The 17,345-nt window shown below is 49.4% G+C and overlaps 1 protein-coding gene across 4 annotated transcripts; it reads left to right on the top strand.

The window, feature by feature from the left end:
* The first annotated feature begins 1,655 nt into the window (after nt 1-1,655).
* Nucleotides 1,656-17,325, top strand: Nfil3 (nuclear factor, interleukin 3, regulated). 4 transcript variants are annotated; one of them, XM_011244379.1, is made up of 3 exons: nt 3,448-3,673; nt 3,972-4,332; nt 15,513-17,325. In XM_011244379.1, exon 3 carries the CDS (start codon nt 15,668-15,670, stop codon nt 17,054-17,056), a length of 1,389 nt encoding a protein of 462 aa, XP_011242681.1. In that variant the 5' UTR covers nt 3,448-3,673; nt 3,972-4,332; nt 15,513-15,667; the 3' UTR covers nt 17,057-17,325. The 4 variants fall into 4 exon arrangements, with proteins under 4 accessions (XP_006516940.1, XP_011242681.1, NP_059069.1 ...); XM_006516877.3 differs by lacking the exons at nt 3,448-3,673; nt 3,972-4,332 and adding an exon at nt 1,656-1,768; NM_017373.3 differs by lacking the exon at nt 3,972-4,332 and having other exon boundaries at nt 3,495-3,673.
* The last annotated feature ends 20 nt before the right edge of the window (nt 17,326-17,345 follow it).

Raw genomic sequence — 17,345 nt, 5'->3', positions numbered from 1 at the left:
GAAATTCAGACATCTGGTATACAGAGCAGAGAGAGTGAGAGCTGTAGGCTTGGCTTGTCATTAGCCTGTGACTGTCCTTCCAGCCATATCCACAGGACTTCATTTTTCCATCTCTAGATTCCATCCAGATAAGTCCTAGACCAATTCATTCATTCTTTCAGCCAGTCATTTGACCATTCATTCATTCATTCATTCATGCATTCAGCCATTTATCCAGTCAATCAGTCATAAACAGTCTCACATGGCAGAGGCTGATGTTACAACTGAAAATGACTGAATGTCTGATCCTGCTGCCTGCACCTCCTGGGTGCTCGGATGACAGACGTGTACTACCAAGTCTGTTTCATCTCCTTCTGGGAATTGGACCCAGGCGTCTGCGCATGCTAGGCAAGCACTTTACCAACTGAGCTACAATTAGTAAAGTGTTTTATTTATTTTAAAATACATTACATTTATTTATCTTTTATTTATGATGTGTTGTATGTGTGCGTCCACTCAAACCTACACCATAGTGCACATACGGAGGTTATGGGGACAGCTTTAATGTCTCAGTTACCCCCTTCCACCAGAGCTCAAACTCAGGTGTCAGGCTTGGTGGCAAGTGCCTTTCTCCACTAAGCCATCACTTTTAAAGAAAATTAATTCCTTGCCAACATCGAAAAGCAGGATATTTCTCACACTCATATACATACATAACACACACACGAGGTATTTTTAATGTCACCTTTTGAAAACTTGGAGCCACAGTCCCCCTGATCTGGTATTGTAACAGTGAAGGCATTTTCTCTTCGTGACAGAGTCCAAGGGTGGCTCACCTCCTGAACCCCCATAAAATACTAGGTGTATGTATCAAGGCCCAAGCCAAGAGCTTCTGGACACTGGGCTGAAGTCGTGTAACCAGGCTTAGACCTGAGTTCGATGCCGGGCGCTGTGAAAGAAAAAACCCTCGGGTTGCGTACATCAGCGTACTCTCGACCCTCCAGCTGGACACGCCCTGAAATTTTTCTCAGAGAGAGCCACATCCTCCACCTGCTCTCAGCTTACACCTCTTATATTGGCTGCTCAAAGTGTGCTACAGCAGTGTATAAACACAAAGCGATTCTTAAATGCTTTCTGGTCTAGATCATCTCTCTTTGGCTCCTGCATCCAAACCCAATTCCCGCTCTGAAACAAACCAGCCACTTAGAGTAAGAACGTTTTGAGTTTGGTTGCGAAGGTAGGATACCGATAAAGCACTTGCTTAGCACGTAGCAGTCCAGGGTTCAAGCCCCAGCACTTCCGCAAAAAACTCGTTTGAAAGTCATACTTCAATTAAAGTCCTCCACCATCTCCCTATTCGGGAGACCCTACTTACAGCCTGTTCAGTAATCAGCACACTGGAGACTTGGGGGAAATTCTCCCACCCCAGGGTTATGTTTCAATTTTCTTCTAGTTCAATTAATTGCAAGCACTTGCCCACTAGGTGGACCCCCAGGGTGTAACACCGGACGCATCATCACCCGGGTCCTGGAGACCGAGCCTCCATCACCTTGTTGAGCTGTTTTTAAGCACCAGGGGGCGCGAATGAGTTGTTTTCCAAGTTGATATCAGAGACATCTTTCACACTTCCTCTGATTTCCAAGTTAGATGACAATGACGGAAGCATAAATGTGGTGGAGGCGCAATGTAAACTGCCCCCGGGAATGAAGACAGGCATCAGATTTCAAAATTCAGTATAAAGAACAGCTTCGTGGGTCACAGCAGTCCGTTCTTCCGCTGTCAGCCTTGGGTGAGTCAGGCAAGTTCAATTTTTTTTTTTTTTTTTTTTTTTTTTTTTTTTTTTTTTTTGTGAAAACGCTATTCCCCGATTCTACCTACTTAGGGATCCTATGACATCAGTAAATTCGAGAAAAGTGGAACCGATTAACCAAATCAAGATTCGTTTACATCAAGGTAGTTAGTTCTTCGGAAAAAAACAAAACAAAAAACAAAAAAAAATCCAAACAAACAAAGTGTAAAGGGGGGAGGGGGTGTTCCCTGAACTGATCAGCACCCGTGAAAGGAGATTTATCCTCTATTGCGTATCTGTGCTATGGGGGCTTTATTGGTTAAGGGGTATTTTACCAGCTAGACTCCATCATTATTGCCCTGTGAAGGCGTCCAAAAGTCCAACGGTGAATGGCATTTAAATCACCACTGGATGTGCCTCGGAGATTATTTGTGGAGTTACTACTGTGTGTCTTGAGTAAATGGAAAGAGATCCACTTGGTGAGATGTTCCGGGTGGGGGTCCCGCACACTCACTCTTTATTTTGGGGTTTGCTTTCTTTGAAAAATGAGAAAGGAGGGGGTTGAGTGAGGGAATCATTCGAGCCCAGGTCCCACAGTCCGAGCTCAAGGACCTTGCCACCTGCCACATTCCGTATTTGGGCAAGCGCGTGCGTCACTGTCAGGAATATGGCTCCCTTTGCCAAGGCCGGCTATAATCTTACGTGTCTGTAAACGCGGGGAGTGTTTGCCACGTTCCTTTACAATAGCCAACCCGATGACTGACTTAAGAACATGCCACCAGATGCTCTGTCTCCCATTTCCTTATGTCTTTTGTACATCCCAGGAATTGGGGAAAGGGGGGTGGGGTGGGGGCTGGCTGGCGTGTTCACTGAGAACCGAAAGGAGAGGAGAACTACCAGTTCAAGATGCTTGGGGAATGCCCTCCGTGGCTTGCTCTAGCCCGAGCACCGAAAGCGGGTAGGTTTCCCAGCCGGGGACACCGAGGCCGCGGACTCTCAGGTCCTCGGAGACAGCCGCCACCTCTCCACGTGGTCGGGGACACAGACCAACCGGGTCTAGCTTGGTTTCCCAACCGTGTTACGCAACAACTTTGTAGGGGTCGTCTTCGCCCTAATTGTGTCGGGAGCGCTGTTTGTGTTACCGTTGCGGCGCTGCCCGGGAGAGGAGCGGGACATTTCAGTAGCCCGGCTGCCGCGCCCCTTTCCCGGTCTCAGAGGGGACCGTGGGCACAAGGAGGCCAAGGTCCCCGCCACGCCCGTGTCCCCATAGCCCTCACCCGGGGTTCTATTGGCAACAGGTAGCCCGGCCCTCTGTGGCTCTCCGGGAAACAAACAAACAAAAAAAGGTGCTGGCACCACGGAGCGAGCGCAGCGACCCGGAGGGCGCGGCCGGCAATGGGCAAAAGGGTCCTGGGCTCCTCTTAGGCGTGCCTCGGGTTGCTCCGCGGTGCGTCCCGTTGCGCAACATAGCGCTCGGCCTGGGTCCCCACGGACAGCGGGTAGCAGCTGCGGCCGCGGCCAGAGAAGGACGCGGACTGCCAGTGGCGCCGCGGCGGAGAGGACGGGGCGGGGCGGGGCGGGGCGGTGGGGAGCCCGCCCCTGTCGGCGCGGCCAGTGGCGGCGGGCCGGGGGCGGGCGCGGGCGCGGCGATTGGGGCGGCCGCCGCCCGTCACGGCGGGGCTGGCGGGCGGCGACGTAGCGCGGCGCTCGGAACTGACCTACTAACACACATCTCTCGGCGCGGCCACGGCGCCCGCGGACCCGGCGCGCCCGCTCGTCTCCCGCGCCGCGCCCTCGCCACCGCCCGCTGAGGGCCCGGCGGAGCTTGAATCGCGCCCCGGCGCCGCCAGCCCGGTTACAGCCGCCCTTTCTTTTCCCCCTCACGGACCAGGGAGCAGAACCACGGTAAGCGCTCCGCCCACCGGCGGCCCCGGGGGCCCTGCTCTGCTCCGTGCCCGCTCTTGGAGCGCGCGGCCGGCGGGCGTAGGGCGCGGGATGCGTGCGGGCGCGGCGCAGGGCTGGCGGGAGGCGGCGAGTGTGCGCGGGGCATGCATTACATAAACTTTTGCTGCCTTGGCAGGAGGGGGGACTCGCCACCTTAAGGTAGCTGCTTTGATTGCAGCGCCCTGGCGCCCGCACGTAGCCCGGGCTGCCGCGCGCTCCCTCCTCCTCCCCGCTATTGCATAATGTCTCCGGATTTCAGGAAAATTGATGTTTCGGTGGCGAAGAGCGCGCCGTGGAGGCGGAGTGGAGGCCGATCCTTTTAGCAGCCAGACGACTTGCCCTGCTCTCCGGGGTCTCTCCGCGCTAGTCCCCAATCCGGGCCAGCTAAGGGGAGGGTTGAGTCTTGATTTGCTTAGGAGGATTGGGAGTACCAACGGTGACGGCAATCGGAGATGCCTGCGCGGCGTTTGTTTGTGTCAGGCGCTGTGTCGGCACCGACGTTTTCCAACCCGTTTGTCGTCACCGTGTTTTACGAGCCCTCGGGAAGGTGGAGGGATGTGTCCTTTCTTACATTGCATAATGGGCCAGCGATGAAACGTGGGCACCGAGGACGAACTGATGTGAGAATGTGCGCGTGTGATTTGTGTGCAATGATTTGGTCATTTTAGCGCAGCGTTGGCTATTAGATCCTTATTGGTACCTCTGTATCGTCCCAAATACGCATATTTTAAAAAACGATTCTATGGAGTTCATTATTAAGAAAGAAGAAATCCTAGTCTTGGACACTAATGCGCGCGGGGGAGGGGGGGCTCCTTAAATGTTCCGAGGTGTTATTTTTAAAACCCGGACGAGCCATTGTGACGTTTGCCTCCCCACTTTTCCCAACTGGAATGCGATGCGTTTCATCAGCCTTTCTTTTTCTTTCTTTCTTTTTTTTTTTTCTCACCTTATCGTCATTGGCTTTTTTTTTTTTTTTTTTAAGACACCACAAGACAAATCATTACTAGATTCCTGGAAATGTGAGGTTATGTAACTGCCGAATTTGCTGGCTGTTGAGCATAGAAAGGGAGCTAATTACGTGATTTTATAATCTTGCCACAAAGAAAGTAGGGCAATCTCAGCGTTGAAGAATGTCACCATCAACAGGGGTTTTGTTGGTTCTTTTAAAGGATATTTTAAGCCGGAAAGTGACGACCGACTAAGCCTTGACATAGCTCATGCTTGCCAAATGTGTGTCTTTTACCCTAAAAGAAATGTACGTCTTTCTAAATATAGCCCTATCACATTTTAACAATCCTGGCCTCAGTGCTATTTCTGGTTTCTCCAGGGCTGTGTGCAAATACGAGCTCAAGGCCATTTGCTGTAGTTTTAACTCCACGCCTTCCAAGACCTCTGATAAGACTGTATTTTTAGGAAGGCATTTCGCAGCACCCAGAGACTGCTGGTGAACGCGGGGGCCCCATTTATCATTTTAAAGGACACTTTGGAGGAACTGCTGCGTTCAGAGGGCAACAGGGAATGGCCAAGTGACACCTTCTTTTCTGGCTTTTGTAAATAACAACGGCTAATGAGGTCAAAAGTATTTATTTCACATCATAATTTCCCCCAGATCAGATATGAGTTATGGGAAGTATATATAGGTTAGTAGATTGTATTTTTGCCTTGTATAACCTAGTTTTATTCTTGGAGATAGAATAATATGGTAAGTATCCGGATATTAAATTTCTTCCCGGATTCTTACTTAGTGTAATGATGTGTGAATATACGTATTTAATAGTGTCTGTGAGATATAGTTTTCTTAGCGTACCATTTACATAATTGAACTACAATATTATTTTAGGGGGCGGAGACATTCTAGATGATGACTCCTGGAACATATTATCCCTATTTTAGCCGTTTTCCAAGACGCTGCAGTTGCAGTAGGCCCCCCAGCAGCAGACCCTGACCCACTTTGCGTGCTGGGCTGGGAGACCCAAGCCTTCAGAGGCGGGGGGCCTGGGGGGACTTTGCAGCGCCACCTTTCATCATGCGTCCTTGCGCCCCTCGCTGGTCCGGGAGACCGGGCACGCGCCTGGCAGTGGCAGGCAGAGACCTCGACCCAAGACGCTCCCCTTGGGCAGCAACTGGACGCGCCTCGCGGTGGCCCGCGCGGCTCCCCGGCCCCTCCCGCATTCCTTTGTTCTGGCGCGGGGGTCCTCGCGGCGCCGAGGCCCCGCTGCGCCGCCCACCCGGCGGGGGGCGGGCCTGGGGAGCGGCGCGGCGTGGGGGCGCGGCCGCGAGCGGGGCGGAGGCTTGCAGGGCCGAGTTCGGTGAGCTGCGCTCGCCCGGAGCCGGTGGCCTGAGGCGGAGAGCAGGCGTGCCTCCTGGGCGCCGGCTCCGGTGGCCTTGGGCCTCGGGACAGTGCAGCCTCAGGCAGACCGAGCCAGAAGCTGACTCTACTCCGGAGCACCGCTAGCCGCGACCCCCACAGATATCTTTGTTTCTGGAGTCTCCGTTGAATTTCAGAGGCAAGATCTCTTCTCCATTCACGGAGTGAAAAAGCAGGACATCTAAATGGCTACAGAAAGAAGGGAGGGCAGTCTTGATCGTGATGGATAGGAGGGACAGTGCTTGAACATGGACAGTGGAACCCAGTTTTTTTTTTTTTTTTTTTTCTTATTGTAGCTAAAGTTTATTTGATCCAAAGCCCGGGATGATATATATGGTCGGGAGTCCCTAATTCAAAGTCACCCACATAGATGTAGCTGTCTCTCCTGTAAAAGTACCTCTCTACTTCCTCTCTCTACTTCATCACAGCTCCACGTTTCTCCCGGTGGCCTTCTGAAGCCACAGGAAAGCCTCCTGGTGTTTGGAGGGTGATCAGCTCAGGCTGCTCTCTGGATGGCAAACCTGGAATTCAGCATCAAATGATGCTCTTGGATACCCTAAGGACCCTCTTTGGGAGTCTGCTTTGGGAGATGCAAAAAAGGCAGGTGTAAGTGCTGCTCTCTCCCCAGTATATGATACTCTCTCCTCAGTATATGATAGACCTTCACTGCCTTTCAGGGAAACCTGAGGGGAAGGAAGCCCGTGGATCCGCACAGTTAAGAAGGGGCTCAGTAAATGTTTCCAGAATGCTTATGTTTGGACTGGCTTTCCTTTACGGAACCGAATCTCACAGAAAGAATGAAGACAGGTTGGTATTGGGCCTGTAAAGATTCACCTTCTCTGTTACCCCTGAATACCCTTGCCTTGTGCGTGTTACTTAATGTTTGTACCAAGATAATTCTTGAAGCATCGAAGTGCTTCAAGGTCCCAAGTAACTGGGACCTTAGGGAGTATTGGAAGAAACGGAGGTGACAAGGTCCCCACAGCAAGAGTAGCTTGGCCTTTTCCAGATCCCTGGAATTTTCTGTGACTTGAGTTCTCTAGCCTGGCTGATCTCTTCTTCTAAACCATCAGCAGTGCGCATTCTCACCTACACTTGTGCACGTGCACGCTATCTTAGAGAGAGGATACGGGGAGCTGTGTGGATGTCAATTAAAGCCAGGCCCCGTTAGACTGATGACTCTTGACCTCCATGAAGAAACCTAGGCCCGAAGTACCCAGGGCAGTCTCAAATTAGTGCCTTGCAGAAAGGACTGGAACCTGGAGTCCTCACTGCCTTGATTCAGAAATATGAAGGGCAGTTACTAAACAAGGCAGGACCCACTGGGCACCACCCCCACCCACCACCCCCACTTTACAAAACAGGTGCTCAGAGAAGCTGGGTAAGCAGTCCAGCGTAGAGTTTCAAAAGATGAGAGTTGTGCTAGCTGTGTTCATGCTCCTCCACCGTTCTGCCTGTCCCTTCAACGAGAGTGAACACAAGCTCACTGTACTTTGTGAAACAGTTTCCTTTTCTGTGTTGAGGGCTTATCTTGGCAATTATAACATCACCATGATGCAACAGCCTGCAAATTAAAACCCTTTGTGAAAGGCTGAGCACAGAGTTGAGCAAGGCCCCTGACTCACTCCCGCCAGCGGAGATTTCTAGCTGACCTAGCCGTGATCATCAGTGGGTTCCTGGGTTCCAAGATGCAGGTCTGATTGAAGCGTGGGCTGGAAAGGCGGGGTCAGAGTGCTCGGCGTTATTTTTACCCGGCTTCGGAATAATGAGGCGCACGCCTCATTATTTCCATTGTGACCCAGATGGCATTGATGCTGTTAAGAGTTGTTTATTTTTAATTTGTATTGAGGAATGAGAGCACGCTGGGGATTCAAGTCAAACATAACAAACAATGTAATTGAGGTTTCCCCCGCTGATGCTCACTTCTTGTTTTTGTCAGGTATGCCCCGCGTTTCACAGGGTTAGCACATTGTTTGATATCCTGTTATTTTTCTCGATTTTATTTGAGTTGATTTTTATCCAGATTGGACTCACAAGCGAATGTTGAAAGACACTGACCTTTGCCCACAGACAATTACATAAGAGGGTTTTTCAGTTTCAAAATGAGTTTTTATTGCCACCACCCCCACTTACCTCTCACATTTCTTTGTAACTAATTTTCCTGTAGTTAGAAACGGGTTGTGGTGGGGGAGGGGTGGGGGGCTTTTGTTTCTCGTATGGCTTTAATTAGAGTTTGGGCTTGTTTTTGAAGTTTAGTGGGGATTTGCTGGATGCCATTCGTTAATAATCCGGGCTCTGTGGACCTGGTTTCATTGGAGTTTGGGTGTTTATAAGTCTTTCACTGATCAGAACACGGTGTCTTTTATTAACTTTCTAGGGATCTTAAATGTAATTAAGTAGCCTTCAAATAAACCTTCCACTCTCTTCCTAAGGCACACGGCACAATAAATAGTACTTACAGTCACGGGCTGATTAGGAAAGTGAGTGAGAACGTTAAAAACCAGGCTGGGGAGATTGGGAACATTTCCGCCATCCCAGATCCCCAGCACACACCCTCTTCTGTAACGTTGTGATGCTGTTCCCCTTATGCTCTAACTAGTCAAAGTTGTGACATTTGTGTCCCTAAGATGCAGAGGAGACTAGAGCTGTACCTCAACTGGTAGCATTTGCCTAGTATTCCCAATGCCCTGGGTCCTGTCTCCAGCACCCCATACACCAATGTCAGAGTAGATACCTACAGTCCCAGTGCAGAAGAAGAGGTGAATGCAGGATTAGAAGCTCATGATCATGGCAAAGTCAAAAAGAAAGACTCCGGGGAACTTACTAATTTGATCAATTATATTTTCCAAAAATGTGACAAATAGGGGCCGGGATGATGACTGGGCTGGAGCCCTTGCTACTGCTCCGGAGGACATAATCAGGCAGCTCACTACTGACTGTTAACTCCAGCTTCAGGGGCTCCAGTGCCCTCTTCTGACCCCTACAGGCACTGGTACAATGTGACAGATGTTCACACAGTAGCACATAAATAAAAACAGTATCCTTTCTTCAAATTACTATTTCACAGGTATAATGTTCCCATTTTGAAGCTTCTCAACTAAGGTTTTTCAAAATACATTTCTATATATACACACACACTCGTATATTCTCTCTGTGTGTGTCTCTGTCTCTTCACCCCCCTCCCCCACTGTTGTCTCTCTGAGCTTCTCCTCAAGCTGTGAAGTTGCTTTAATGGGTGCCCCTGTCTTTCCTGCTTGTGCCTGACTTCAGACTTGCTCCATAATGTTGCAAACCCTTGCACTGTAGAGATTGCCAGTTAAACACTAGTTCATGTTTCAATCAACAAAGTACAGGGGTGGGCTAATCAAATGTGGGGTTGTCATCCAATTCATTAAGGTTAAAACCTAATGTTCAAGTAATCCCTTGTTGAACTTGGAATCTTTTCTGTTCCTGTAAGCTGAATCAGGTTTTGACACATTTATTTACAGATGCATCCAAACAGAAAAAGTGGGTCAGTTTGTTGCCGAGATAGGGCTGGCCTGGCAGTGAGAGATGGCTCATGTGTGTGTGTGCCCCACGTGTGTGTCAAGCACGTGTCTCTCCTGGCCCTGGGTGGACTTTGGACTGCTGAGTGACTTCAGGCCCTGAGCTAAGCACTCAGGAACTAGAGTGTTTTGTTCTTGATGTAAAATGTCAGTGGATTAAAGTGCTTGCTGTGCAAACCCAATGACCTGAATTCAGTTTCCAGATCCCACAGTGGAAGGGACAGAACCAACTTCTGAATGTTGCTGGCCTCTGATCCCCGACATGGACCCTCATGATAATACTTAATAAGATTTGTAAAGATAAAAGGCTTAACTCCTGTCTGTGGAGGTGACGAATTGATTGGTTAACTTCCACAATTTTCACAGATAGAGGTTGGAGGGATGGCTTCCTGTTAAGAGGACCCGAGTTCAGTTCCCAGCAAACACACACACACACACACACACACACACACACACACACACACACCCCAGGCAGCTCACGACCAGCCTTGTTGTGGATTTTTTATATCATTTATTTGTTTGTTTGTTTGTTTTTTGAGACAGGGTTTCTCTGTGTAGTCCTGGCTGTTCTTGAACTCACTTTGTAGACCAGGCTGGCCTCGAACTCAGAAATCCGCCCGCCTCTGCCTCCCCAGAGCTGGGGTTAAAGGCGTGCGCCACCATGCCTGGTGATTTTTGATATCTAAACAAGGACGATGTTCTGTGCTCTGTGCAGAGGGCTTATTCATTTCTGTTTCTGTAGAATGTGAACTGCCACAAGTCCCCTCTGGGAGGTCAGAGGTTGGAGACGCACATGCGTTTCTGTAGTAACCGTTGGGGAACACCTGCAGGATGAACTCTTGTTCCGAATTTATGTTGTCTATTTGGATCCTTTTTGCAGCCTTTTCTTAGGTCAGGTCTTATTTTAATTGCCAAGTATTTAGGTCATCTGACTTAAATATACTCAAGGATCTGGGCTTATGAAATTCAGCTCTTGCCTGTAGCAGGTTATAAAGAAAAGCACGTGGTAACAGTGATGGTGTCTTCACAGTAGGCGTGGGAAAGTATGCCAGCTGGCATGACGCGATGCCTGCACCCCAATTTCTCTTTTTTATTTGTGTCTTTAAGCAGTCCTATCAGCTAATGGGTGTAATGGAGTTAATGGCGCTAACAGGGGGTAACATCATAGAATTGGCATTTCGTGTCAGTTATTCACTAAAAAAAGAAACATAGTGACTAAGGTAGCTCAACGGTCTGTGTTGATTTCAAACAGTGACGCACCGGTGAAGTCATGGCTAGATTAGTCACGAAGTGAGAAACTGGGATCCGAAGCAGTCATCGTGCACACTGAGGGTTTTAGAAGGCGGCCTCAACTGTGCTGAGGAGGTGGCTCACTGGGTAAAATGCCTGTTGTGGAGTATGAGGACTTGAGTTCAGATCCCCAAAACCCATGGGGCAGTAGCGCATGCTTGGGTCCCCAGTGCTGGGGTGGCAGAGAGCAGAGACAAGCAGATCCTGGGAGCTGTAATAAAGGCAACATCCCAGTGTTAGCCTGCAGCCTTGACACACACATGCACTTTATGACTATTATAATAAAATAAAAATATTGTCAGCTGTGTTTTCCCTGCATCCATTGTTGAGGAACACAGACTCGAGAGCCATCTTTGGTTTTAACTGCTGTGATCTCTGGCTGGTGGCTCAGTCTTTTGGCTGCTTCTTCCATGTGGGTCTACTTAAAAGCTAGAGTCACCAGAGAGGACTGGAGAGAGAACAGCAACTGAGAGAATGCCTCCCTAAGATTCAGCTGTGGGCCAATCTGTAGAGCATTTTCTTAATTAGTGATTGGTGGGGAAGGGCCCAACCCATTGTGGGCGGGGCCAACCTGGGCAGGTGGTCCTGGGTTCTGTAAGAAAGCAGGAGGAGCAAGCCAGGAGGAGCAAGCCAGTAAGCAGCGCCCCTCTGCCTGGGCTCCTGACTTCAGGTTCCTGACCTGTTTGAGTTCCTGCTCTGATTGCCTTTGATGATGAATAGCAATGTGGAAGCGTTAGTCAGGTAAAACCTTTCCTCCCCAAGATGCTCTTTGGTCATGGTGTTTCATCACAGCAGTAGAAACTGTAACTAACACAATGTACAATGTTGAAATAGATATACTTTTGGTTTTGTTTAAAAGATAATATAATGGGACTGGAGTGTTGGCTCAGCAGTTAAGAGCACTTGTTGCTCTTACAGAGGACCTGGGTTCAGGTCCAGGCGATCCAATGCCTTCTGACCTTCAAGTGTACCAGGCAGGCAAAACACTCATAACTGTATATGGTTTTTTTTTTAAGATAGTAAAAGGGGCTGAAGAAATAACTCATTGCTTAAGAATGCATATTGCTCTTTTAGGGGACCTGAGTTCAGTTCAGTTGCCAGCGCCCACGGTGAGCAGCTTACAAAGTGTTGTAACTCTAGCTCTTGGAGGACCTGAAGTCTCTGGCCTTTGCAGGCACTGGCATGTACATAGACACAAAAACATACACATAAACACATATGTTTTTAAAGATTAATGATGATGATGATGGTGGTGGTGGTTGGAACAGGTGTAAGAGGTTGAGATAAGATGATCACAAGTTCAAGGCCAATAGCTGTCTGTCTTTTTCACTGTTTCAACATAGGTTCAACTCTCAGGAGATTAAAATTTGGCTGTAAAATAGCCCACACCCACTGAGGGCAGCTCCGGACAGTCCTTCTTGGTGTAGCCAACTTGTGGAGTAAGCTCTAGCTAGATCCATGGTTCCTTCCTGTCCCTAGAATCACTTCATTATTACATATCTGAGGTTCATACCTAAGAGAGGTGGACGCTGTGTGTGTCTGGGACTGAAAGGTGGCATGTAGAGAGGATCTGTGAGGGTCCAGGCTAGGTGGAGGTCTCAGGTTGGCTATCACAGGAGTGTTGGATGCCACTCGTGTCTGCGAACCTCTGACGATGCTGAAGGGGGCACATGAGGTAGGCTATGTCCCCAGTGCCTGCGACTTAGCAAATGTCCAAATAAATGACATCTATCTGGTGTGAGTGGAGTCAGCAGGATCCACACTTCAGGTCCCACCGTGATCAATGTCCGAGCATTTGTCTCTGTCCTGTCTGTGCTCTGCAGTTTGGCCCTCAGCCTGCACAACCTCCCCACTCTTAGAATCTTCAGTCTAGTTCTGTGCTCAGTACACAGTAGGTGTTCCTTATTCGGTGACCTAGAAATCCATAGGTATGTGTGACCGCATGCGCCTACTGGTACATAAGTATGTGTGTATGGAGGCCAGAGTGCAACCTCCAGGGTTGTTCCTCCGATTTCTATCCATTTTGGTTTTTGAGACGTTTTCTCTCATAGACCTGGAGTTCACATAGTAGGCTAGGTTGACTGGCCAGGGAGTGAGCCCTGGGGATCCTTCCGTCTCTACCTCCCCAACACTGAGGTTATAGTCTCTGCCACCTTTCCCAGACTTTCTCATAGGCTTTGGGGATTAAACTCCAGTTCTTGGACTTGTAAATCAAGGGCTTTATCATCTGAGTCATCTCCCCAGCCATGGGTCGTTTGTGGTGAAATAGAATCAGCTACCTGTTCAGCTTGGCCATGGTGGCCTGTCATGACTAACACACACCACACACACACACACACACACACACACACACACATATACTCTAACTGGATCCACACAGACATGTGATCCACAGTTAAAAAATGTCTCTGAGCTTGGCTGATGTGGAGACTCGTGGGGAGAGTAGCTCACAGATGGTGAACTGTGTAAATGACATACAGTGTATGTTTTAAGGAAGAACTGGGTTTTAAAGAAGAACTGAGATAAGTATGTGGAGGAAAACACAAGCACATGGAGAGGGGAAAAAATACCTCAGAAAAATAGCGTGGAAGCGACTGTGTGGTATTTAAAAACTAGTACCTGTGGCTTGGTGGAGACTTGAAGCCCACAACAGGAAAGGCCAGGGTCTGCATCTTTCTTGGCTGCAGCTCAGTTCCACCTAAGGGCGAGGACCCCATCGGAGTGACTGACTGCACGCCAGCTGCAGCAGGAGGAGGAGCATGCCCTGTACTGTGTGGAGGGATGTGTTTCCAGGTTGGTTGGTTGGTTGGTTGGTTTTTCAAGACAGGATAGCCTTTGTGTAGTAGCCTTGGCTGCCCCGCAAAGAGATTGTATTTTTGATTAGAGGTTGACAAGCTGTCTTTTGGTCTGCAATGTCTCCATCCTTGAAGTGGTGTCTGACGGGGTGTCGTTGTCAGAAAGCACGCTGTCAGTGGCCCTTGGGCTTCATTTGAGTTGGGGAGCTGCTCCCTGTGGTGGTGGCCCAATTGGATGGGCAGAACCTTGTATGACCTTGACATTCTTGGGACTGGGGAAAAGACAGAAAATGCAAGCAGGCTTCGATGAGTGAGAGCAGAGATGGCTTAGCCGTTGAGGTATCTGGCACACACACATGGAGACCTGATCTCCATACCCATTTATTTAAAAGAGGCTGGATATCATGGTTCACAGTTGGCAGTTGAGGAGATGGAGAGATGGAGACAGGAAGGTCCCATGGCTCACTGGCCGGCCAGCCTAGCCTATGAGGCAAATTTTGGGCCATGAGAGAGACTACTCTATGTCAAAAGGCAAGGTGACAGAGCCTAAGGAAGGACACCTCAGAGAGTAATGATGTGTGTGGGCTGTGTGTACCTTTGCTTTATGGAGGCACTATGGGATCCAAAAGCGCCAGGAAAGGATTTATTGTCTTGTGGCAAAGCCTAGAGTAGAACGCTTACTTAGCACTCTCCTGGGTTCCACCCTCAGCGTGCACATGGGTACACACACACATGCACACACTCGCTCACACACACACACACACACACACACACACTCGCGAGCACAAAGTGAAACCCATTTCATATTATAAATATACTCGGAGTGAAAAACAGTTGATGATTCTATTTTTCGGTTCTTATATTTTATTTGAAACTAATTAGTAAGATCGAAAGAAGGTCTTTCCATAATTATATTCTCTGGTTTTGAAGTAATCTTAACTTTCAAGAGAGCTGTGTTTTAAAAAAAAAAAAAGTCCCCTTGAATAGTAACTGTTTTAGTGCAAAAGGACTAAATAACTGAAGTCTATTATGCTGAATTTTAGGACCCCCATAAAGCACTGTGGCTGTCAATCCTGAAAGTCTGGCCGGTAAGCCTGAAAGGCCTTGCATTTTGAATTTTATAAGTGCAAGTACTTCCTATAAGGGTAGCAGCTTAATGGTAAGGCCAGAGGAATTCCCAGGGCAGACTGGGGAGCACCAGGCCCTCAGAGGTGGGACAGCAGGTTAACAGCCAAGTTCTTGTATGCACTTCCTTGGCAGAGCCAAGTTACCTATTGTCATTTTGAAGCAGGGCAGCACTCGTGTTCTGGTCACCATTGTAGGGCTGTCTGTCATTTCCTCCCTGTGATAAATCACCCTGTATGATCCTGCACTTGCCCTTTATCTCTGTTAAACACAGCTTTCCTCTATCTGACCCAGAGCAGAGGAGAGGGCAGGAGGAAGGGAGGGATGGATGGATAGATGGATGGATGGATGGATGGATGGATGGATGGATGGATGGATGGATGCATAGGACTAGACGAAAGGATTGCATGGGTCCAAGTCTGGGTAGGTGGAGGGAGGGTGGGATGAAGGGATGAATGACAGCACTCCTCTCTCTGCTGGACCACATAGTCCAAGGCAAAGAGGTTCTTTGCCACTGAAGTAGAAGGGTTTGTGTATTTACATCTTTTTCCCCCGTTTAAAGAAAAGACCTGAGCTGTTTTGTACCAGTACCCGCTGACTGCTCAGCACAGCACCCCCTTTTACAGCTGCTAGCACACAGCTGCCCAAGGGACTCACTGTGATCTACTTTATTGCAGATAACCCATGAAAGGCTCCTGACAGATTTACCCTGTGCCGGACAACAGAAGGACCCATTGATGGATGAGAGGCTGAAGTCCTTAAGACCTGAAAGAAGACTGGGGAAGTGATTTGTCTCCTCCATCCGGTCTGTAGGACGAGGAGGTCCTTTCTGATGCAGCTGAGAAAAATGCAGACCATCAAAAAGGAGCCCGCACCCCTAGATCCTACCAGCAGCTCAGACAAGATGCTGCTGCTGAACTCTGCCTTAGCTGAGGTGGCCGAGGACCTAGCCTCAGGTGAAGATTTGCTCCTGAACGAAGGGAGCATGGGGAAAAACAAATCCTCGGCGTGTCGGAGAAAACGGGAATTCATTCCGGACGAGAAGAAAGACGCCATGTATTGGGAGAAACGGCGGAAAAACAACGAAGCTGCCAAAAGATCTCGGGAGAAGCGCCGCCTCAATGACCTGGTTTTGGAGAACAAGCTGATCGCCCTGGGAGAAGAAAATGCCACTTTAAAAGCTGAGCTGCTCTCCCTGAAATTAAAGTTTGGTTTAATTAGCTCCACGGCGTATGCCCAAGAAATCCAGAAACTCAGTAATTCCACAGCTGTCTACTTTCAGGACTACCAGACATCCAAGGCTGCCGTGAGCTCTTTTGTGGACGAGCATGAGCCTGCGATGGTAGCCGGAAGTTGCATCTCAGTCATCAAGCACTCTCCCCAGAGCTCGCTCTCCGATGTGTCAGAGGTGTCCTCGGTGGAGCACACTCAGGAAAGCCCCGCACAGGGAGGCTGCCGGAGCCCTGAGAACAAGTTCCCTGTGATCAAGCAGGAGCCCGTGGAGTTGGAGAGCTTTGCCAGGGAGGCCAGGGAGGAGCGGGGCACGTATTCCACCTCCATCTACCAGAGCTACATGGGAAGCTCTTTCTCCACTTACTCCCACTCCCCACCCCTCTTGCAGGTCCATGGGTCCACTAGCAACTCCCCAAGAACCTCAGAGGCCGATGAGGGTGTAGTGGGCAAGTCTTCTGATGGGGAAGACGAACAACAGGTCCCTAAGGGCCCCATCCATTCTCCAGTGGAGCTGCAACGGGTCCACGCCACGGTGGTGAAGGTTCCGGAAGTGAACCCTTCTGCCTTACCGCACAAGCTTCGGATTAAAGCCAAGGCCATGCAGGTCAAAGTGGAGGCTTTGGACAGCGAGTTTGAAGGCATGCAGAAACTCTCTTCACCCGCCGATGCGATCGCCAAAAGACATTTTGACCTGGAGAAACATGGAACCTCGGGTATGGCCCATTCCTCCCTCCCTCCTTTCTCAGTGCAGGTGACGAACATTCAAGATTGGTCCCTCAAATCGGAACACTGGCATCACAAAGAACTGAGCAGCAAAACTCAGAGTAGCTTCAAAACAGGTGTGGTGGAAGTCAAAGACGGTGGCTATAAGGTTTCCGAAGCTGAGAATTTGTATTTGAAGCAGGGAATAGCAAACTTATCTGCAGAGGTGGTCTCGCTCAAGAGATTCATAGCCACACAACCGATCTCGGCTTCGGACTCCAGGTAAATGGCTGCTGACCGAGCTATGCATGGAGGAGGAGGCTGTTGGTACCATACTGAATTTCCACTGGACCTCTAAAGTCATTTCACTGTAGTGTGCACAACGGCGTCTGTCTGGGTGTCCTTGTGTGCACGCGCTGAAGACTTGATGCCCTCACTCTGCCTGGCGTGTAGTCAGATAGCCCCCCACAGAGGCTGTACATACTGAACGTTATTTTTGCTCTATTATAAAGTGTGTATGTTGCCAGTTTCAATAAAGGATTGGTGGCAAGCACAGCTCCGGCTCTGTTCCACTT

This window comes from Mus musculus, chromosome 13, assembly GCF_000001635.26.
Source record: "Mus musculus strain C57BL/6J chromosome 13, GRCm38.p6 C57BL/6J".
NCBI lineage: Eukaryota > Metazoa > Chordata > Mammalia > Rodentia > Muridae > Mus > Mus musculus.
This window is presented reverse-complemented; position numbering and strand designations above follow the sequence as displayed.

Bases quoted from the DNA above. Each gene is read 5' to 3' on its own strand.
- Nfil3 (XM_006516877.3), top strand. From the start codon at position 15,668: ATGCAGCTGAGAAAAATGCAGACCATCAAAAAGGAGCCCGCACCCCTA.